This window comes from Lithobates pipiens, unplaced genomic scaffold (genome assembly GCF_037356315.1).
Source record: "Lithobates pipiens isolate NorthernLeopardFrog02 unplaced genomic scaffold, aLitPip1_a1.2 Scaffold_18, whole genome shotgun sequence".
In the NCBI taxonomy this organism is placed as follows: Eukaryota; Metazoa; Chordata; class Amphibia; order Anura; family Ranidae; genus Lithobates; species Lithobates pipiens.
The window spans coordinates 643949950-643971655 of NW_027507758.1; the positions used below are offsets into that span (position 1 = coordinate 643949950).

The window sequence follows — 21706 nt, forward strand, 5'->3', positions numbered from 1 at the left end:
TTTATAAAACTTTTTCTTTTTTTTGCATTGATACATGTCCCCTGGGGAAGGACCCGGGTCCCCCAAACACTTTTTATGACATTGGCTTGCATATTAGCATTTTAAAATTGGCACTTTTGATTTCTACCATAGACTTTTTTTTTTTTTTTTAAAAGGTGTTCCACAGCTTTCGAATTTGCCGCAACCACCCTAAATTGTTCGCTATTCGGCAAACAGCCGATGTTCGAGTCAAACTCATGTTCGACTCGAACAGACAGCCCATCACTAGTACTTAATCTAAAAGCTTACAGAACAAAGACTGGCTGTCCACCTACCTCTGGATCTGACACTTGCCAGTACCTCCACCTAGCAGACATGGAGCTTGTAGTCTGAGGTGTCCACCTGGGCAGACATGGAGCTCGTAGTCTGAGGTGTCCACCTGGGCAGACATGGAGCTCGTAGTCTGAGGTGTCCACCTGGGCAGACATGGAGCCCGTAGTCTGAGGTGTCCACCTGGGCAGACATGGAGCCCGTAGTCTGAGGTGTCCACCTGGGCAGACATGGAGCCCGTAGTCTGAGGTGTCCACCTGGGCAGACATGGAGCCCGTAGTCTGAGGTGTCCACCTGGGCAGGCATGGAGCTCGTAGTCTGAGGTGTCCACCTGGGCAGGCATGGAGCTCGTAGTCTGAGGTGTCCACCTGGGCAGACATGGAGCCCGTAGTCTGAGGTGTCCACCTGGGCAGACAAGGAGCACTTCAATATACTGCAGTAAAAAAAAAAAAAAAGCATTGACACACTTGAATATACATGGTGCCCCCATGTGTATGTAGTGACATGGGGGCACATTTAAAGTAATCAAAACATTCTCAGCCCTTTCTTTTCTCATTCATCAAGCCAATTGATAATAATTATACAACGTTCTGTTCACTCCACAGTGCAGTCCACCTTAATATCTCCCATCTACCTCCTCAAAACCATCAACTATTTCTGCCACACGCTTCCTTTAACACCAAGGCATGCTAAAATAATAAAGCAACCTGGTGTTATCAGTGTACCATCCAGGCACACAGAACATGAGATGTGAAGAATGATTATTTTTTTGCTGGTTATTTAAGCTCCTATTATCAACCCATACATTTTTTGATCTTTGGGTCCTAACAATTTAAGTTTATCCACCAAATCCTGAGACTTTTTTTTTTTTTTTTTTTTTACAGTTAGTTTACTATTGAATCCAAATTTCCCCTCCCTCTTGGCACATTAGGAACACAGCAGTCTCATAAGCAGGCACAAAACATTATTTTACAGAGACTATTCCCCATTGTCAGCGCCAGTCGGGTCTCTCATTAACCTATAAAACACTGGGATAGTGACCCTCGTCCCAATAGGAATACAAGAGTAAAAGTATCAGCACTCTATAGGGAGAATCAAAACAATAATTAAAACTTGTCTCTGCATTACTGTTTTTTTTTCCAATAAGGTTACAGCATCAACAGAAAGGGTAAACATGAGAAAGGAGAAACTAAACACACAGAAGAAAGTTAGCCTTGCGATCTTTCTAGATCACTTAATAAAATAGCGCTTAAATCATCGAGCAATCAACCTCTGACGTTCGGTATACCTCAAATCTTTTTATCTGTCCGGACAGCGGGTGGCGTAATTTTTTACCTTAGACAACGTCCTCAAATGCCTGTGTCTACGAGCACTGGATCATCAAGATATTATATGATCAATACCAATGTCGGCAATTACAACACTTTAAACCAGAATCAAACAGAGAAGAAAAGACTCTTTGAAAGAATTGAGAATAATTGAAATGATCTTACCTCTCAAACACCAGAGGACTGGATCACGCAAGTTCGAAAACACAGTGGATCTGGATCTTAGGCCCTGCCTCTATTTCACCACTAACGTTGAGTGGTGAGACTTTAATTCTCGGTGAGCTTTGAAGTCCAATACTCACCGAAGTTTTGTCGGGACCATATGACCCGAACTGCGCACCAGTTGTTTCCAGGATAGAAGGACCAAAAATTTTAGGATTATTCTTCTTGTGATCAGTCAAACTCCAGTTGTATTGAGAAGCAGACAATTTATTTCTGATGTGTCACACAAAAGGATGAAGCTCACAAGCCAAAAGATTCAGTAAGAATCACACAAAGAGATGTACATCCCCCCTCCTAATAGCTACAATAATTTAGCCTCAACGCTTCTATTGGCTGAGGAAACACAGCGTGCCTGGTACAAAATGGTACTTTATTTGGCTAATTAGTGTTTCCTGTACAGTCTACCATCTATGGTTAAGCCTAATCAGCCTACAACTTAATATGAAGTTAGTTAAAGCAAAATGATACAGCAAGTTAATACAACAGCATGCTCAGAAGTCATTTTAAAAGTCTCAGGGTTATTGTTTTTCTAATAACTTTTCTAATAGGCACACAATAAACATTTAAAACTTGTCTCCCCCGCCTGGGCGGGGTGGTGCGGGGAGAGGTGTGTTCTGTTGGCCGGATTCAGGGGACTGGTTGAGGTGCTCATCATCGTCGCAGCAGATACTGGGTATGACTAAGATGGGATACTGGAGGAGCCTACTACCCTATTGGTATTGAGCGGACTGACTCTATGCGGTCTATCTCACGATTAGCACCAGGGATGGGTGGGTACTCTGGATGTGTTCTTATGAGTTACAGTCTTATTGATACGATACGACATACAGTGTAAGTGTGCTATTATTCTGCTGCTGTTCTACTGGATCTGAAATGTATTTCTATATATCAATGTACTGATTTTGTAGATTGTTGTTCTACTTTGTTGGATGTACCAATGATGTTTCAATTTTCTTTCCTTCTTTTTTCCTGTCTACTGGCTTGTATACCAATAAACTCGTTGTTTTTAAAAAAAAAAACATTTAAAACTTGTCTAACAATAACGTCTACACCGTGTTTACAGATTGGCTTTATTACCCCAATGATCTCGCTCCAGTTCATGGATGTAATCATTATGTTTGGATGATCCCAACAGTCAGGAGACTTTCCTGTCATCCTACATGATCCCTTCTGAGGATTCTTCTATCCTTCCAAACAAATGTATGAAATCCTCGATGAGTCCTCCTCCTCTGTGATATAGAAGAACTAGAATCACAATTAGTGATGGACGAACTTCCGAGGGGACGTTTTTCGTGAACGCGGCCAAAAGTTTGCGAACTGCAAAGTTTGTGGCGGAACCCATTGACTTTAATGGCAAGTGAACCTTAAAAACCTCCAGGTCATATTTTCAGCCACAAAATACTTACTAGCTGTGCACACATAGTCCCACAACATGGACACTGACATAACAAAAGTATAAGTGAATCTGGGATTGACAACAACAAGCATTCTTTTTTTTATCTGTGAAATTTTGACAATTCAGGGGGCCATGGAGGAGAGGCAAGGTCAGGGCAGGCTATGAAGGGGGTGCAGGAGATGATCAGTCCCACAGTCAGGGCAGCGCAGTCTTGTGCCTGTGTCCCAGTGTGCCAACCTGTGCTTGAGCCCCTCCCTCTGCCCGGCCCTTACCCCCACCTATGCAGGGCTCCACTGCGGTGGTCCGGAGGTGCCAGTCCAGTGCTGATCCTCAGCCATGGTGCTGGCACTGCCTGCTGGCTTCTCTGTTGCTATCTCCCTCACTGTCTGAAACCAGCACCTCGATAGAGACTGAGCACTGACACCAGCACCGTGATGGAGAGCACTGACACCAGCACCGTGATAGAGAGCACTGACACCACACCAGCACCGAGATAGAGAGAGCACTGACACCAGCACCGAGATAGAGAGCACTGACACCAGCACCGTGATAGAGAGCACTGACACCACACCAGCACCGTGATAGAGAGCACTGACACCACAACAGCACCGTGATAGAGAGCACTGACACCAGCACCATGATAGAGAGCACTGAAACCACACCAGCACTGAGATAGAGAGCACTGAGACCACACCAGCACCATGATAGAGAGCACTGACACCACACCAGCACTGAGATAGAGAGAGAGCACTGACACCAGCAGTGAGATAGAGAGCACTGACACCACACAAGCACCGTGATAAAGAGCACTGACACTAGCACCGTGATAGAGAGCACTGAGGCCACACCAGCAGCGATGGGTCGGCTGAAAGAATTACCTCATATCAGAAGTCACCAACACATCTTCAAACTGCCCTCTTCTTGCAGGCGCTGTTGGATTGGTATCCGCAACTCTTTCTCTGGGAGTGGGATTTCCTCCTCTGCCAGCGCACGCAAAAGCAGAATGCAGCATTTCTCTAAGCAAGGCCTGGAAGTGCTCCATTCTGACAACCCTCTGTGATGGTGGTAACATTTCCGCCATTTTGTGTTTGTACCGGGGGTCTAAGTACGTTGCCACCTAGTACTGGTCCTTGACCTTTATGCTTTTTATACGTGGGTCCCTGTTAAAACACTGGAGCATGAAGGCCCCCATTTGCACTAAACTGGAAGCGGTGTGGTGGCCTGGCTCCTGCTCATCATCGATGCAATGCACGCTCCATAAAGAAGGCATAAGGTACAATGTCACTGATGGCACCATGGCTGGGACTGACCAGTTTGGTGATCTCATCAAATGGCCGCAGAAGTCTGCATGCGTCGCACATGAGCAGCCACTGGCGCAGTGAAAAAAAACCAAGCTCCCAGAACCTGTTCTGCCGCAGAGTTCATACAGGTAGACGTTAACTGCATGTTTCTGCTGGAGCAGCCTATCAAGCATATAGAAGGTTGAGTTCCATCGCGTCGGGCAATCGCAAATAAGATGTCTGACTGGCAGATTGTGTCACCGCTGAATGTCAGCAAGGCAAGCCATGGCCGTGTAAGATCTTCTGAAATGGGCAGAGATTTTCCTTGCCTGCCACAAGATGTCCTGGACCCCAGGGTATTTGACAACGAATGACCAAGTTTAAGATGTGTGCCATGCATGGCACATGCGTAATTTTGCCCTATTTCAATGCATTGAGGAGATTGGCACCGTTGTCACACACCACTTTACCAACTGTCAAATTGAGCGGTGTTAGCCACTGATCTGCCTCTGAACGCAAAGCTGAAAGGAGTGCCGGGCCAGTGTGGCTCTTGGCTTCCAGGCACAACAGACGCAGCACAGCATGGCAACATCTCACCTGGCATGTCAAATAGGTTCTGGGGATCTTGGGCGGCGCAGCGGAAGAGACGCTAGCAGCGGAAAAGGAGGAGTCAGCCGAGGAGGAGAGGGCGGAGGATGGAGTAGGAAGAAGCAGGCCTGCATGCAATCCATGGCGGTAAAACCAAATCTACACGGGTGTCACGGGTTACATGCTTGACAGCCGACAGAAGGTTCACCCAGTGGGCAGTAAAAGTGATATACCTTCCCTGCCCGTGTTTGCTAGACCACGTGTCTGTGGTCAGATGTATCATGGCACCGACACTGTGTGCCAGAGATACATTCACTTGCTGCTGAACATGGCCAGAACACTTGCTCTGGGATGCCCTTCTGTGAGAAATACTTCCTTCTTGGGACCTTCCATTGTGGTGTTCCAATGGTCACAAATTTTCAAAAGGCCTCCGAGTCCACCAGTTTATATGGCAGTAGTTGGCAGGCTATAAGTTCTGACAAGCCAGCCATCAACCGTTGGGCAAGATGGTTATCCAGCATCATCATTTTTTTACGCTCGAACATTTGGCCCACGGAAGCCTGCATTTTTGCAGAAATACGTGAGGACGACATGATAAAAGGTGGAGTGGAGAACAATTGTGAGGAGAAAGAGAAGTAGAAGACGAGGCTGGACGGTGAGAGCCTGGAGTGTGGCTTTGTGTGTTCCGTTGCTCCCACTGGGCTCGGTGATGGCAGCTCATGTGCCTTTTTAAGGCAGTCATCCCTAGGTGAGTGTTGGGCTTACCGCGACTTATGCGTTGACTGCAAAGATTTCAGATGGCAAAACTATTGTCAGCAGCGGACACGTTTAAAAAAAGCCCACACTATGGAGCCATGTGCCGGCATCCTGGGAACGCCAGATGTGACCGTACATGGTTGATGCCTTGCTCCTGATATATTAGCAGTCTGGTTTGTCCCTCCTGTGCAATGTAAGTTATTCCTGCTTCTCCTCCCTATCTGCTGGTCCATATCTCCCTCTGAACTCCCCTCCTCTTCCTCTCTTGTGGGCACCCACGTGACATCACTAGACACGTCGTCATCAACATCACCTTCCCCACCACTATAATTAGAGATCTTGGAGTAGGCAGCAACAGTGGGGACCAACCTCCTTGGGCTGATCTGGGTACTGTCGTCAGACTGCTGAGTGGCGGTTGTTGCTACCTCCTCTTCCTGATCCAATGCCAAGAATGGCTGCACATCGGAAATGTCTTGTGATGGATTGGAAAATAATTGCTGTGACTCAAGCAGAAGGTATATGGTGGTGGTGGTGTTGGTGGTAGTGACTGGGGTTGCACACAGCAGAGAGTGAAGAGGGTGCCAATCAAGGGGATGAGGAGGGTGCAGAAGAGTAAGGCTGAGTGAACCACTCAACCAATTCTGGTGCTTCCTTTGACGTAATCGCACGCACATTCTGCAATTTTCCACTTAGGCTCAAGCCTGTTGCTCCTGCCCTACCCCTACCACCCCTGCGGAAGGGCCTGCCTCTTCCTCTGCGTGTCATTTTTTAAATGACCCTGTGACAAAAGTCTCCAGAGAAGTGCAGTATGTATGTGGAAGAAGGTATATAACACCCCGCTTCAATCTGTCGTTTTTGGGGGCCACTGGTCTATCACACCAGATATAATACTTTTTTTTATTGTGTTTGTCACTCTTTGTAGTATCGCTGCACAACCGCTCAGCAGTCACAATGCTGCACAGTGCAAATGTTTTTCTTTCTTCTTTCTGTATGTGCAAGTATTTTAGTCGTGTGTTATACCCCTATATACTGCACTCCAATAGTACACCTATACCAGTCCTTAAAGGACCTTTGTGGACCTAGTAGCTAGTGATTTGCAGACTGCACCAAACACCAAACTGTCCCTCAGTCCCTACACTGATAAAAGACAGCTGTAGAATCGGTCAGCAGTCAAGTATAAGAGGATTTCTATATTTGAAGGAAAGTATATTATATGTGTACAACCCTATATACTGTACACCTATACCAGTCCCTAAAAGGACCTTTGTGGACCTAATAGTAATAGCTAGTGATTAAACTGACTGTCCCTGCTCCACACAGTGGCCTGTCCCTACACTGACAAAAGACAGCTGCAGAATCGGTCAGCAGTGCACTCAGCACTCAGCAGCACAACAGTCAGCAGCAGTGCACTAGAACCCTATATACTGTACACCTATAACAGTCCTTAAAAGGACTTTTGTGGATCTAATAGCTAGCGATTTGTGTCACTACAGTCTGTCCCTGCTCCACACAGCAACCTCTCCCTACACTGACAAAAGACAGAATGTAAAATGGCCGCCAGATCAGGTCTATTTATAAGGTAGGGGGAATGTCCAATTGTCCATGTGCTGAAATGTCTCAATTGGCTGCACTGTACCCCATGATGGATGTGTCATCATGGGTCAAAGTTCTTTCACAATGTAAACGCATATGTCCATATATATATAAGCATTCAAGGAAGTGTTCTTAGTTTAAGAGATCTCCACCACCATTCCTATATGAGCATTACATCCATGCAATTTATATTGAAGATTTTCATTATAAGTGGATTGATATATATTTTTATGCTTTTGGATATATTTTTGCATTCTCATCAGGATCAGTTTTGGGGGATATCTGTTTTATTAGCTATACATTTGATGTTAACTTGTGTTCTGTGTCTTTAAAACTTTTATATATTTAATAAAAATAACTTTGTTAAACAATTGGTTACATAAGAACTGTATCTATTTCTTATTACTTTTTTATGTTATATTTGAACTTCTGTGGTAGCTCTGTAAGATATTTTACAGGAGTGGTTACTATGAGACCACTGCAGTTCTGATGATCTCCACAAGGTGGGGATCTCACTCATAGCCAGACAGGAAGTTTCTAGGGAATGCAGACAGGAAGTGATGTCAGTCACAGATGGGAAGTGATGTCAGTCACGGACAGGAAGTGATGTCAGTTACAGACAGGAAGTAATCTGGAATAAAGACAAGACGTTCCGTGTGGCAGGAAAGAGAGGAGGTAATAAGATCTTATTTTCTATTTACACACACTGGGCTCACCTCTGCCGATCACTTCCAGCAGTGCCCAGTGAGGCTCTTTGTTCTCGGTGACCCCAAACATTGCACATTGCAGCCACTGAGATTCCCAAATAATGACAAAGGCTGAGATGAGGTGTATGAATGGGGTGAGGGGGTCTGTAGTGGGGTGCCAGTCAAAGGGAGTTATGGGCAGGGGTGGCAGAGAGATGAGATGAGGAGGATGGATAGGAATGGGTGGGACAGATGAAGGGGCAATAATATGGGAAGCCCTGGAAGTAGCACATAGGTGTTGGGGTGGACTGGTGAAGATGTGGGGGGGAGGGGCAGAGGGCTGGGCAAAAACTCCAGAGAGCAGCTGGCAGAGGTAGGAGATGTGTAGAGAGCTGATCCTGCCCCTCCCTTCACACATCTTAAGGACCCCACACACACCGAGGTCCCCACACCTCATAAATACACTCAATAGGCTCTGGGAGCTGCAGCTGCCATCAGTAACGGGTCCCTCAGAGCCGGCACAGAGTCCACCCAGTATGGAGAACTTGGAGCTTGTGTCTGGGGGAGGAGGAGTGAGGAGAGGAGTTGGCTGATGTTGGGGGCGCTGTGCCCGTGTTGGGAGTAGATCAGACACAGCAAGGGGGCTCTGCAAAGGCTGAATGTGCTGCACACTCTGTTCTCAGCAATCCTAACTGCCGATCACCAGGGGAGAATCCCCTGATTCTGGTACCCTTTACTCTGGCACAAGACCCTTTCCTGCTGTCTTGGTGCCCCCCTCCCTTCTTTGGCAGAATGCCAGGGTCACAGGTGTGACCTTTGTGACCATAATAGTTCTGCCACTGGTTCTGAATTATGAGGGGTCTCTGAGGTGGTAGTGGGACTAAAGGACTCTGGGAGCCTCTGAGAGTTGACTTCATCTGAAGGACTCTGGGACCTCGAGGAGGAAGTGTAAGTGAAGGACTTTGGGGGCCTCTTAGCAAGTAATAAGGCTGAACAACTCTGAGAGGTTAGTGGGGCTGTAAGGCTGTGGGGGCTCTGAAGGGGGTAGTCAGGCTGCAAGGCTCTGAGGTAAGAGGGGGTTTCAGGGCTCATAGGGGCTCTTGGTCTCTGATGGTTTTCCCACCCCACCTGCACTTTTCTGACCTTCTTAAAGAACTCCTGCCAGCAAATATAAGGAGCCTTCATCTCATTATTGGTCATCACTGGTCAAGTAAATGTTCCAGAAAAAAATGTTTTACACAATAGACCAAGACTAAGAAAACAAACTCCTCCCGCTGTTGTCCTCCTCCTACACACACTGGGTTGCTATTGAAAAGTACAGAACAGACTCCTCCCCCACAGTTCTTTACTCCACCAGCAGTATCCTCCTGCTATCCAATGAGATCCCTTCTCTTATTGCAGAAATTGACAGTGTCATCACTCCTGTCAGTCTGCAGGCTGCCGGAGATTGGAGCCTTGCAGCCGGAGTTCTGGCAATTATCCTGATTAGCCGGCAACTTTGGCCAAAAGTCAGCAAGTTCCCCTTCCTGGACATCATGATGACCCGACATTGTCCTCACATCACCGTCTCAGAGTAAACTAGTAAAATGAATGGCCGTATTTATCATTCATTGTCTGCAGATTTAAAACTAATCAAAACAAGTTTAGAAACCAAACAAACCGAACAGAGAAAAGGGAAATTCTGATTCGGCAGGACAAGAGGGTCCCAGGTGCACAAGAAAAAATCTGATGCTAAATAGTCTAAATGTGTTCCCATGGGGGGAGTAGTCCTTAAATGTACAGCAACCCTCCTATTACCCCCCTCACATCCACATCCTAATATTGTGTGACCAACACCATCCAAATAATTCTTACTTTCATTTCCCAAAGTTATCCGTCTACAAGGAGACCTGTATAGATCAAATGACGGCACCAATGAGGATGGAGGAGGACCGGAGTCACATGACTGAGAAGATACTAAACCTCACCCTGGAGATCCTCTACCTGCTGACCGGAGAGGTGAGGAGGATTCTGGGAGGTCACATGACATCACTCTTATCTCTATTAATAAAACACAGACCTGACCGGAGAGGTGAGGAGGATTCTGGGAGGTCACATGACATCACTCTTATCTCTATTAATAAAACACAGACCTGACCGGAGAGGTGAGGAGGATTCTGAGATTCTAACATGATATTCCTATTGGTTCTCCAATACAGAGATTTCCTCTTGTGAAGTCCGGTGATCATATGAGCATCGCAGTGCCTCCATGTGACTCCCTAAAACCTGAGAGACACAACATGGAGAAGATTCTAGAAGTCACCAAGAAGATGATGGAGCTGCTGACAGGAGAGGTGAGGAGGATTCTGGGAATTCTGGGACATTATCCAGTAACAGACAAGGGATGTGTCTGGATGGTGAGAGGAAGAGATTTTCACCATTCAGTCTGCTGGATCCGGTTTTGATTGACATCTGCAGTCTAAAGGCCGCAGCTGGGTTACAGCCATCTGCCATTTATGCTTTCCATCTGGTAAGCAGGTCTTTATTACGGTGATTGGGCACTCTCCTGTTTTGTGTATAATCACTAAGGTGCTATTAAGAAGAATTCGCCCCTCGCTTTAGCGTTGTTTAAAAAAAGGGTTAAAAACTCCCATTTTCAAATCGCTTTGGAAGCACTGCCCATTCATTGCAATGGGAAAGGCGTTTTGGGAGTGCTAAATCCATCGCTCCCACCACGCCCCAAAGATGTTGCTTGCAGGACTTTAGGTAACGTCCCGCAAGCACCCTGCCTGATTTTGAAAGGTCACACTGCAGTGAATGGGGGCGGTTTTCAGGCACTTAGCAGAGGTTATTTCTAGAGCTAAAGCGCCTGACAACCACCCCAGTGTGAAAGGGGTCTTATACACAGCATGATTGTTACAATGAATGTTTTATTATATATTCAGAGTGGAAACCTCGGGGATTATAATATTGTTGTTAAAGAAGAGTATAAAGAGGAGGATGAGGAGTATGGAGTGATGGAGGAGTTTTCTGAAGGACACAAGGATATGATGGAGCCACCAAATACCAGGAACCCACCAGAGAGATGTCCCCGTCCTCTGTATTCCCGGGATTCCACACAGGAAGATCACACCATCCCCCACTGTTACAAGGTTGGTGGGATGGAGGATATCAAACACACTTATAGAGACAATGTATGGATTTTCTCTGTGATGCCGCAATAATAAATCTTCTATCTTACAGATGATATTCTCTCTCATTTTTTCTTGATTTAGAGTGGAGATCCAATCGATATAGAATGTGAGGTGAAATCAGAAGAAGAAGAGCGGTATGTGAGGGATGATCAGCAGTCTATGAAGGAGGATGGAATAACGGGGACATTTATAGAGGAGGACACTCCTACAGAGATCAGCACAGGTGGGTCATTAACACTAAATACATTCCTCCACCCATACTGCCCACTGATTGGTCCAGAGTAGGGCAGGGGCTGGGTGATATCAGCCTGTAATCCCCTGGTCACTTTCCTGAGCTGTGTTCCCCGTCCTGTATTCCTGGATTTCTCTCAGATAATCTTCCTTCTCTGTGCTGCCGACACAATTTATGTCTCTAGACTGGATTTATGGAGATTCTGGGGATCAGCTGGCAGCAAAATGTTCATTTTCCCCATAGATGTTACTAGATCTAGGCACCTGGGGTATGTGATTTGGGTCTTCTGCCCCATACCCGGGTATGACAAGATCTCTGACAGAACAATCCCCCCAGGATTACTTGTTGTGTTGTCTGCTGGCTGTGCCGGGTGGAGGGATATGTCTGTATAGTCTCAGACCCAAGTCACTGAGTGCAGTCTCAGGAGATGGGAGGCAGCGGTGTGGGACCTCTGCAACTTGTCTCATGTAATCATTTCATCTTCCACTGATTACTGAATACCAATACCAAAAGAGTCCTGACCCTTACACTCTATACTTTATATTCTACATTACATACTCCTGACCCCTGCACTATATACTCTATGTTGTACATTACATCATTCTGATACTATATAGTCCTATCTGTTGTATCTTATACAATATGTTGTACATTACATAGTCCTGACTTCTGCTCTCTCCCCTCCCCCCACTGCTATATATACACATAATATGTATTCTCTTTTGTTACACCCATTTCCTACCAGCTGGACATTTTATATCTGCTGATGTGATTGGAGCACAGACTTTTACATGTTGATAATAATGTGATAACATCCTCAAACTCTAGAACCCTTAACAGAAAGTGATAATGAGGAAGGAGTCAATAACCCAATGATGAGGGTCTTCAGGATCAGTCCAGTCTTCATCTTGGTTGTTCTCCCCCCATCCTCACTCTCTGACCTCTGGTGGGGCTCAGCCCCGCTGTTATTCATGACTAAATCATGGACTAAATAAGGAAGTGCAGGACTTCTTGTGTTGGGAAGATGGCAATGAGTGATAGAGGGGGAGGGGACACTCATCCTATAATCCCCTCATCACTGTCACTCCTATAAAAGACAGTTCTCGTTGTTTCCTCACTCTCTGACTAAGGTCCATGAATAAAGAAATGATCTGGTAGGAGATCAGAGGACCCATTTACTAGTTACCTTGAGGGGGGAATTGTAAGATCCTCAGAGACAAAGCTGCCTGATGTGGGCGGAGTTCTGGTTTAGGAGAACCAATCAGCTCATGTCTAGTAATAATCTTTGTATTTCTATTTTAGTAGATGGACGGGAGATGAGGAAAACCTCAGAGGATTGTCTCACTTTGTCTCCAGACTGTAAAGTAGAAGATGAGGACATCACACAGTATAGTCCAGGAGAAAACCCGACTACCTCAAATGTCCATCCGGCACCACACAGTGTAGATGGACCATCGTATTCCTCTTATCCTGAGGAACCTCAGACTGTGAGGGACGGGGCCGTCCTTCCAACAGAGAAGAGCTTTTCCTGTACTGAGTGCGGGAAGTGTTTCCGTTTTAAATCCAATCTTAATGTGCATATAAGATCTCACACAGGTGAGAAGCCGTATTCCTGTCCTGAGTGCGGGAAATGTTTTTCAGTGAAGTCCGATCTTGACACACATCAGAGATCTCACACAGGGGAGAAGCCGTATTCCTGTCCTGAGTGCAGGAAATGTTTTTCACAGAAGTCCCATCTTTACACACATCAGAAATCTCATACAGAGGAGAAGCCATTTTCCTGTCCTGAGTGTGGGAAATGTTTTTCACAGAAGGCCAATCTTTTCACACATCAGAGATCTCACACAGGGCAGAAGCCGTATTCCTGTCCTGAGTGCGGGAAATGTTTTTCAGTAAAGTCCAGTCTTTCCACACATCAGAGATCTCACACGGGGGAGAAGCCGTATTCCTGTCCTGAGTGTGGGAAATGTTTTTCACAGAAGACCAATCTCTATACACATCAGAGATCTCACACAGGGGAGAAGCCATATTCCTGTCCTGTGTGCGGGAAAGGTTTTTCAGATAATTCCAATCTTTCCAGACATCAGAGATCTCACACGGGGAGAAGCCACTTTCCTGTCCTGAATGAGGGAATTGTTCCTCAGTGAAGTCCTGTCTTCCTGTACATCAGGGACCCCACACAACCCTTGAGGTGTATTAGTGCCTTGAGTGCGGGAAATGTCTTCTATATGAATGTTGCTGGACATCACAGATCTCGTGGGGAAGAAGCACACCCTGATATACACCTCAGATATACTCCATGGCTGATCTTCATCATGGAAGAAACAGTTTATAAGGAGATCAGAGATCACCAAAGACATGGATGAAGTGTTGTACCGTGTTGGCCATTGATAGCAGGAGAAAAATAAAAATGGAGTCATTACCTCTCATTGGCTGAGTACATTTTGTGGTATAATCTTTCACAAACACTTAGAGTTCTATTAAAATAAAAAAATAGTTGAATTAATGGGACCGATATTCACCTGGCTGTGATGAATATTGGATGTATTTTATTTCATACACTGATTTCCTTGGCTCCATCGAGTGGCCATAATGTGGTATTGTGCTATTTTTATTGAGGTATTTCAGGAAAAATACCCCATTCTGGTCACTAGATGGAGCTGATGGTCATAGCATATCACAGAGGTAAATTCTGGCTAGTAGAGCCCTTAATTGTCATTGGTCAGGCATGGTTTGATTATAATATCTGGGATTGGACTACTGCACTTGTGAGGTATGTAGACACTGAAGGACAAAAGTGCAATGGAGCGCATTGGTAACCAGCCTCTGATGCAGACGACAGAGATGGGTGAAAGAGGTCAGGCCAGCGCGACCCATCTCTGGACTACATGCGTTTGACCCATATATGGTTCCACACACTTTACAAGACAAGGAAGGACCTTCCCCCGGGACCCTGGAGCTGTAGACTTGATGACATTTACCATTCTTTGGAAAGGAATATTACTTTCTGGAAAGGATCGCCTCTTCACATTGCTCTTTCATTTAGGGTGCGAGAGCGAGTCCTCATAGGGACTCTGATTGGTACAGTGGGAGGGAGGTCAAGGAGGACCATGTTCTTCTGGTTTTAGTGAGCCCCACATCACTTTATTGGACCCCCATATTCATTACTATTCCAATTTTACATAGTTACATAGTTAGGTTGAAAAAAGACACAAGTCCATCTAGTTCAACCACAAAAAATAATAATAATATCATACAATCCCATATACCCAATTCTATACCCACAGTCGATCTAGAGGAAGCCCAAAAAAAACCCAGCAGAGCATGCTCCAAATTGCTAAAGCAGGGGAAAAAAAATCCTTCCTGATCCCCCGAGAGGCAGTCAGATTTTCCCCGGATCAACTTTACCTATAAATGTTAGTACCCAGTTATATCATGTACACATAGGAAATAATCCAGGCCTTTCTTAAAGCAATCTACTGAGTTGGCCAGAACCACCTCTGCAGGGAGTCTATTCTACATTTTCACAGCTCTTACTGTGAAGAAACGTTTCCATATTTGGAGATGAAATCTCTTTTCCTCTAGATGTAAAGAGTGCCCCCTTGTCCTCTTTGTTGACTGTAAAGTGAATAACTCAACACCAGGTTCACTATATGGGCCCCTTATATATTTTTACATGTTGATCATATCCCCCCCTTAATCTCCTCTTGTCAAGAGAGAATAAATTCAGTTCCTCTAATCTCTCCTCATAGCTGAGCTCCTCCATGCCTCTTATCAGTTTGGTTGCCCTTCTCTGCACTTTCTCCAGTTCCCCGATATCCTTTTTGAGAACTGGGGCCCCAAACTGAACTGCATATTCCAGATGAGTTCTTACTAATGATTTTAACAGGGGCAAAATGATATCTCTCTCTCTGGAGCCCATACCTCTCTTAATACAGGAAAGGACTTTGCTTACTTTGGAAAAAAGCGGCTTGGCATTGCATGCTATTATTGAGCTTATGATCTACCAAAACCCCCAGATCCTTCTCCACTATGGATTCCCCCAGTTGTACCCCCCCTAGCATGTATAATGCATGCATATTCTTAGCCCCCAAGTGCATAACTTTACATTTTTCAACATTAAACCTCATCTGCCACAGCCGCCCAATTAGACAGAGCATTGAGGTCGGCTTGTAAATTGGAGACATCCTGTAAGGAGGTTATTCCACTGCATAGCTTGGTGTCATCTGCAAACACGGAAATGTTACTTTTGATCCCAGACCCAATATAATTTATAAAGATATTAAAAAGTAAGGGTCCCAGCACTGAACCTTGGGGTACACCACTGATAACCTTAGACCATTCAGAGTAAGAATCATTAACCACGACTCTCTGAATTCTGTCTTTTAGCCAGTTTTCTATCCATTTACAAACTGATATTTCCAAACCTATAGACTTTACCTTATACATGAGCCGTGTGTGCGGAACTGTATCAAACGCTTTTGCAAAATCCAAGTATACCATGTCCACCGCCACCCCTCTGTCCAAGGTTTTACTTACCACCTCATAAAAAGAAATCAGGTTTGTCTGACAACTTCTGTCTTTCATGAATCCATGCTGTCTGTTGCTTAAAATATTTTTTTCCTGCAAGAACTCGTCTATATGGTCTTTTATTAATCCCTCCAGTATCTTCCCAACTATAGAAGTTAAACTAACAGGTCTATAGTTACTTGGTAAAGACTTTGTTCCCTTTTTAAATATAGGCACCACATTGGCCCTGTGCCAATCCAATGGTACTATTCCTGTCATAAATGAGTCCCTAAAAATTAGATACAATGGCTTTGAAATTACAGAGCTTAATTCTTTTAGGATCCGTGGGTGGATGCCATCAGGTCCAGGTGCTTTATCCACCTTTATTCTGTCCAAATATTTCTGGACCATATCACTTTTGAGCCATTGTGGATTTGGGGCTGCGTCACTACCACCCCCATTATGGACATGAGCTCCCCCATGCTCCTTTGTATGCACAGAGCTGAAGAAAGTATTTAATAAGTTAGCCTTCTCTTTGTCCCCAGTCACCCACTCCAGATTATTTTGTAAAGGGCCTACATGCTCAGACTTGACCTTTTTACTATTAATATATTTGAAGAATTTTTGGGGGTTTGTCCTACTATCTTTTGCAATCTGTCTTTCATTTCGAATTTTTGCATCCTTGATTTCTTTTTTACATATTCTGTTATATTCTTTGTAACATTTAAATTACAATAGCATTCCTTCATTTTTATATTTTTTAAAAGCTGTTTTTTTATAGTTTATAGCTTTTTTAACTTTGGCTGTGAGTCACATCGGTTTTATTTTTAGCCTTTTAAACTTATTGCCCATGGGAATATACTTTGCCGTGAGTTCACAAACAGTCTTTTTGAAGAATTCCCATTTCTGTTCTGTGCCCATTGATGCCAATATTCTCTCCCAGTCTAGGTCCTGGAAAGCAGCCCTCATCCTTGGAAAATTTGCTCTTTTGAAATTAAGTGTTTTTATCTTTCCCGTATGTGATTTTTGCTTACAGCTAACATCAAATGAAATCATGGTCACTGCTACCCAGGTGTTCCTTTATCTGAACATTAGTAATGCATTCTACATGGTTTGAGATTACCAGGTCCAACAGAGCATCGTTCCTAGTTGGGGCCTCAATAAACTGGACCATAAAATTGTCCTGTAATAGGTTTATAAATTTTTACCCTTTAACTGTCCCAGCAGTGCCATTACCCCAGTCAATTTCTAGGTAGTTAAAATCCCCCATTATTATCACTGTCCCAGCCCTTGCAGCCCTTTCTGTCTGTGCAAGGAGCTGATATTCCACCTCCTCATTAACATTGGGTGGTCTATAACAAACTCCAATGATTAACTTTGAACTACGCACATCTGTATGCAGTTCCACCCATAATGCTTCAGACTCATCACACTCTCCATCCACCAGGTCCTCTTTCTCACTCGCTTTGAGATCACTTCTCACATACAAACAGACCCCTCCACCTTTCCTTTTTACTCTGTCTTTCCGAAAGAGTGCATAGCCAGGAATATTAATAGCCCAATCATGTGAGGAATGAAGCCAAGTTTCAGCAATTCCGATTACATCATAGCTCTCCTGATGCACCAGAGCTTCCAACTCACCTATTTTGCTTGGCAGACTTCTGGCATTGGTGAACAAACATTTTAATGCATTGATATATTTTGACCGGTCACATACTATCCTCTTGGGTGTTCCAAGATTACAACTAGGACTTGCTACTATATTTACCTTGGATTTATGTGCTTTGGTTACCCTACCACTAATGCCCCTAATATTACCCTCTGGAATATGCTCCACAATGACTATCTCTATCTCTGGGCCCCCCATTGCCTAGTTTAAAAACCCCTCTAACTTTTTGGCCATCCTTAATCCCAGCTGATCTGCACCTTCCTCATTTAGGTGCAGTCCGTCTCTTCTATAGTACAGGTTATCAACTGAGAAGTTGTCCCAGTCCTCCAGGAACCCAAACCCCTCCTTACTACACCAGCTCTTGAGCCACTTGTTTACTTCCCTAATCTCCCTCTTCCTTTCTGGTGTGTCTCGTTGTACCGGTAGTATTCCTGAGAATACTACCTTGGAGGTCCTTTTCCTCAATTTAGCTCCCAAGTCCCTAAAATCATTCTTTAGGACACTCCATCTGCCTCTGACTTTGTCATTGGTGCCAACGTGCACCATGACAGGTGGGCCTTCCCCAGCCCCTCCCAGTAATCTGTCCACCAGATCTGTGATGTGCAGAACACGAGCGCCCGGCAGACAACATACAGTTCGGCACTTCAGGTTGTTGTTACAGATTGGCCTCTCTGTCCTCCTAAGAATTGAGTCCCCTACCACCAGAATCTGTCTTTCCTTTCCCTTCGCTCCCCCCACTCTCATTGGAGGAGTTCTTCCCCTGGCAGCTAGGAGAATCCCTCAGCTCCAGCAGTGCTGTTCCCTGACTGGGATCACCAATGTCACTCAATGGAGCATACTTATTGGGATGCTCCAGCCCTGGATCGGCTTCCCTGGCACTTGCCCCTCTACCCTTCCTGACTGTCACCCATCTACTCTCTGCTAGTGCCTGAAGTAAGAAGTAAAGAAAAAAATACTATTTAAAAAGTGTCAGAAAAGGGTATTAAAAAGCTACAAGGAAAAGCCCCAAAAGAATCTAAAAATGCAACCCAGCAGTCAAAAAGCAATGCTTATTCACACTCCACTCAAGGCTCCACTGTTTAGGTTACAACCAGCAGTTTGGCGAGTATAGAGTTCCCCTATAGTAAGCTACAAAGTATAGTATAGAGTTCCCTTATAGGAAGCCACAAAGTATAGTATAGCGTTCCTCTATAGGAAGCCACAAAGTATAGTATAGTGTTCCCCTATAGGAAGGTACAAAGTATAGTATAGCGTTCCCCGATATGAAAGTACAAAGTATTATATAGCGATTGCCTATAGGAAGCCACAAAGTATAGTATAGAGTTCTCCTATAGGAAGCTACAAAGTATAGTATAGAGTTCTCCTATAGGAAGGTAAAAAAAAAACGTCTGCCTTTAGAATCACTTGCTTCCTTCTCTTGCCCATGACTACATGTCCCATGAGGCATTGCCCCTCACACATTCAATTTCTCAGGCATTTACTGACATGTATGGATGGTGTACTGAGCTGTATTTTCTGATGTGTAAAGAAATAATGCATTCTCTATGCAGGCCAATAAATTGACTGAACAACTAATCGATTATAAAAATAGTTGACCACTATTTTCATAAATTGATTATTTTTTTCAGCCCCACGTCTCTGAATCTCCTACCAATTCATTTCTTTATTCATGGACCTTAGTCAGAGAGTGAGGAAACAACGAGAACTGTCTTTTATAGGAGTGACAATGATGAGGGGATTATAGGACGAGTGTCCCCACCCCATCTATCACTCATTGCCATCTTCTCAACACAAGAAGTCCTGCACGCCCTTATTTAGTCCATGATTTAGTCATGAATAACAGCGGGCTAAGCCCCACCAGAGGTCAGAGAGTGAGGATGGGAGGGAGAACAACCAAGATGAAGACTGGACTGATCCTGAAGACCACCATCATTGACTCCTCCCTCATTATCACTTTCTGTTTAACCACTTCAGCCCCAGAAGGTTTTACCCCCTTCATGACCAGAGCATTTTTGCAATTTGGCACTGTGCTACTTTAAATGGGAATTGCTCGGTTATGCAATGTTGTACCCTTTTTCCCACAATTAGAGATTTATTTTGGTGGTATTTGACCACCACTGGCATTTTTCATTTTTAGATATAAACAGAATACTTAATGAGGGACTCGTATACGCAGACAGCTGGTTGGGGGGTATATAAGGCATTATCACTTTCTGTTTAAGGTTTGAAGGTTTGAGGATGTTATGACATTATTATCAACATGGAAAAGTCTGTGCTCCAATCAAATTATCAGATATAAAATGTCCAGCTGGTAGAAAATGGGTGTAAAAGAAGTCAGGACTATGTAATGTACACGTTATTATATAAGATACAACAGCTAGGATTTTATAGTATCAGAATAATGTAATGTACTACATAGAGCATATAGTGCAGGGGTCAGGAGTATGTAATGTACAATATAAATTATACAGTGTAAGGGTCTAAGGACTAGAGTTGAGCGGATACCTGGATGTTCGGGTTCGATGGGTTCGGCTGAACTTTGGAAAATAGTTCGGGACCTAACTTGACCCAAACTTGACCCCGAACCCCATTGAAGTCAATGGGGACCCGAACTTTTGAGGACTAAAATGGCTCTAAAAAAGCAATGGAAAAGGCTAGAGGGCTGCAAATGGCAACAAAATGTTGCTAAGAGCATGGCAAGTGCTCTGCAAACAAATGTGGATAGGGAAATAACATAACATAAAATAACATAAAAAAATATATATATATGCTGGAGGCCCCCTTCTCAGAAGAAGAGGTACCGGAAGTGATTAAGAACCTCAGAAACTCAACATCACGATGCCACACATATGGTGGGAATGCCCCAGAATACACCCTTTCTGGAAAAAAATATATTCAATTTAATGGATAAGCTAGTGGGAAAATAAAATACTTTGAAATAAAAAAAATTATATTCTTGACCTAGGAGGACGAGGTCCATATGGAGTAGAAGGTTGAGTGGCGGTAGATGTGGCGGTGTAGGTGGAAGTGGCGGTGGAGGAGGACGAGGTAGCCAACACTGGTTCAAAAATACAACAATGGCTGGGTAAGGCCAGTGATGTGTCGAATTCTGTCCCCCGTCGGATAGTGTCCACCCTGTACTGCGTTTGCTCAGTATGTAGGACAAGGGGATTTCGAAAATCTCCGAAGATGAACGGCGCTGCCCGGTGAGTCCAGGTTCCAGCCACACCATCCGAGGTGCAAGCCGAGCACAGCGAGGCCGTACCTGAAGCGTGGCGAGCGAAGTGTGGCAAGCCTGTGAGGGGCCCTGTTACTATGTGCTACCATATGTCCACTTGGATGGTGGGGCTTGAACCTGCAGTCACGGGGCAGGCGCCGTTCATCTTCCGAGATTTTCGGAATCTCCTTGTCCTCGGGCCGGACACTATCCGATGGCCAGACAGTTTTTGTCAGAACACTGGTATACATGTCTATTCTGCACATGGTACAGACAAGTACTGTGAGATCCATGCCTGGTTCATTTTAATGAACATGAGCTTGTCCACATTGGCTTTGGACAAGCGGCTGTGCTTGTCTGTGATAACGCCTCCTGCCGTGCTAAATACATGTTCAGATAATACACTGGCTGCAGGGCAGGCCAGAACCTCCAAGGCGTAAAGGGCAAGGTCAGGCCATGTGCCCAATTTGGAGACCCAGAAGTTGAAGGGGGCAGACCCGCCATTCAGTACGTGTAGGTGTGTGCACACATACTGCTCCACCACGTTGGTGAAATGCTGCCTCCTGCTAAGACATTCCATCTCAGCTGGTGGTGCTGGTTCTTGTGGCGTGCTGACAAAGCTTTTCCACATTTTGGCCATGCTAATCCTGCCTTCTGAGGTGCTGGCGGTGCCCCGGCTGCGTTGGCTACCTCTTCCTCCTCCACTGCCTTCGCCTTGTGCTTCCACCGTACCCCCACTGTCAGATGG

At 44.9% G+C, this 21706-nt stretch overlaps 4 protein-coding genes across 4 annotated transcripts in view; 3 read left to right on the forward strand and 1 right to left on the reverse strand.

The window, feature by feature from the left end:
- Window positions 1-21706, reverse strand: part of LOC143989797 (uncharacterized) — a 765658-nt gene that overhangs the window by 192726 nt on the left and 551226 nt on the right. The window lies entirely within an intron of this gene.
- The window catches only part of LOC143989578 (uncharacterized), a 229597-nt gene that overhangs the window by 59815 nt on the left and 148076 nt on the right, over window positions 1-21706 (forward strand). The window lies entirely within an intron of this gene.
- The window catches only part of LOC143990004 (uncharacterized), a 123953-nt gene that overhangs the window by 59548 nt on the left and 42699 nt on the right, over window positions 1-21706 (forward strand). The window contains exon 8 of the mRNA XM_077490243.1: window positions 13086-13531. Coding sequence (XP_077346369.1) covers window positions 13086-13531 — 446 coding nt within the window. The remainder of the gene's footprint in view (window positions 1-13085; window positions 13532-21706) is intronic.
- Window positions 8060-12982, forward strand: LOC143989852 (uncharacterized). The gene is made up of 5 exons (XM_077490130.1): window positions 8060-8147; window positions 10028-10156; window positions 10357-10491; window positions 11083-11289; window positions 11413-12982. Exons 2-5 carry the CDS (start codon window positions 10061-10063, stop codon window positions 11614-11616), a joined length of 642 nt encoding a protein of 213 aa, XP_077346256.1. The 5' UTR covers window positions 8060-8147; window positions 10028-10060; the 3' UTR covers window positions 11617-12982.

Coding starts and splice junctions, on each gene's coding strand:
- LOC143989852 (XM_077490130.1), top strand. CDS start 10,061: ATGACGGCACCAATGAGGATGGAGGAGGACCGGAGTCACATGACTGAG. Junction 10,157..10,356: donor TCTACCTGCTGACCGGAGAG/GTGAGGAGGATT, acceptor TCTCCAATACAG/AGATTTCCTCTTGTGAAGTC. Junction 10,492..11,082: donor TGGAGCTGCTGACAGGAGAG/GTGAGGAGGATT, acceptor TTATATATTCAG/AGTGGAAACCTCGGGGATTA.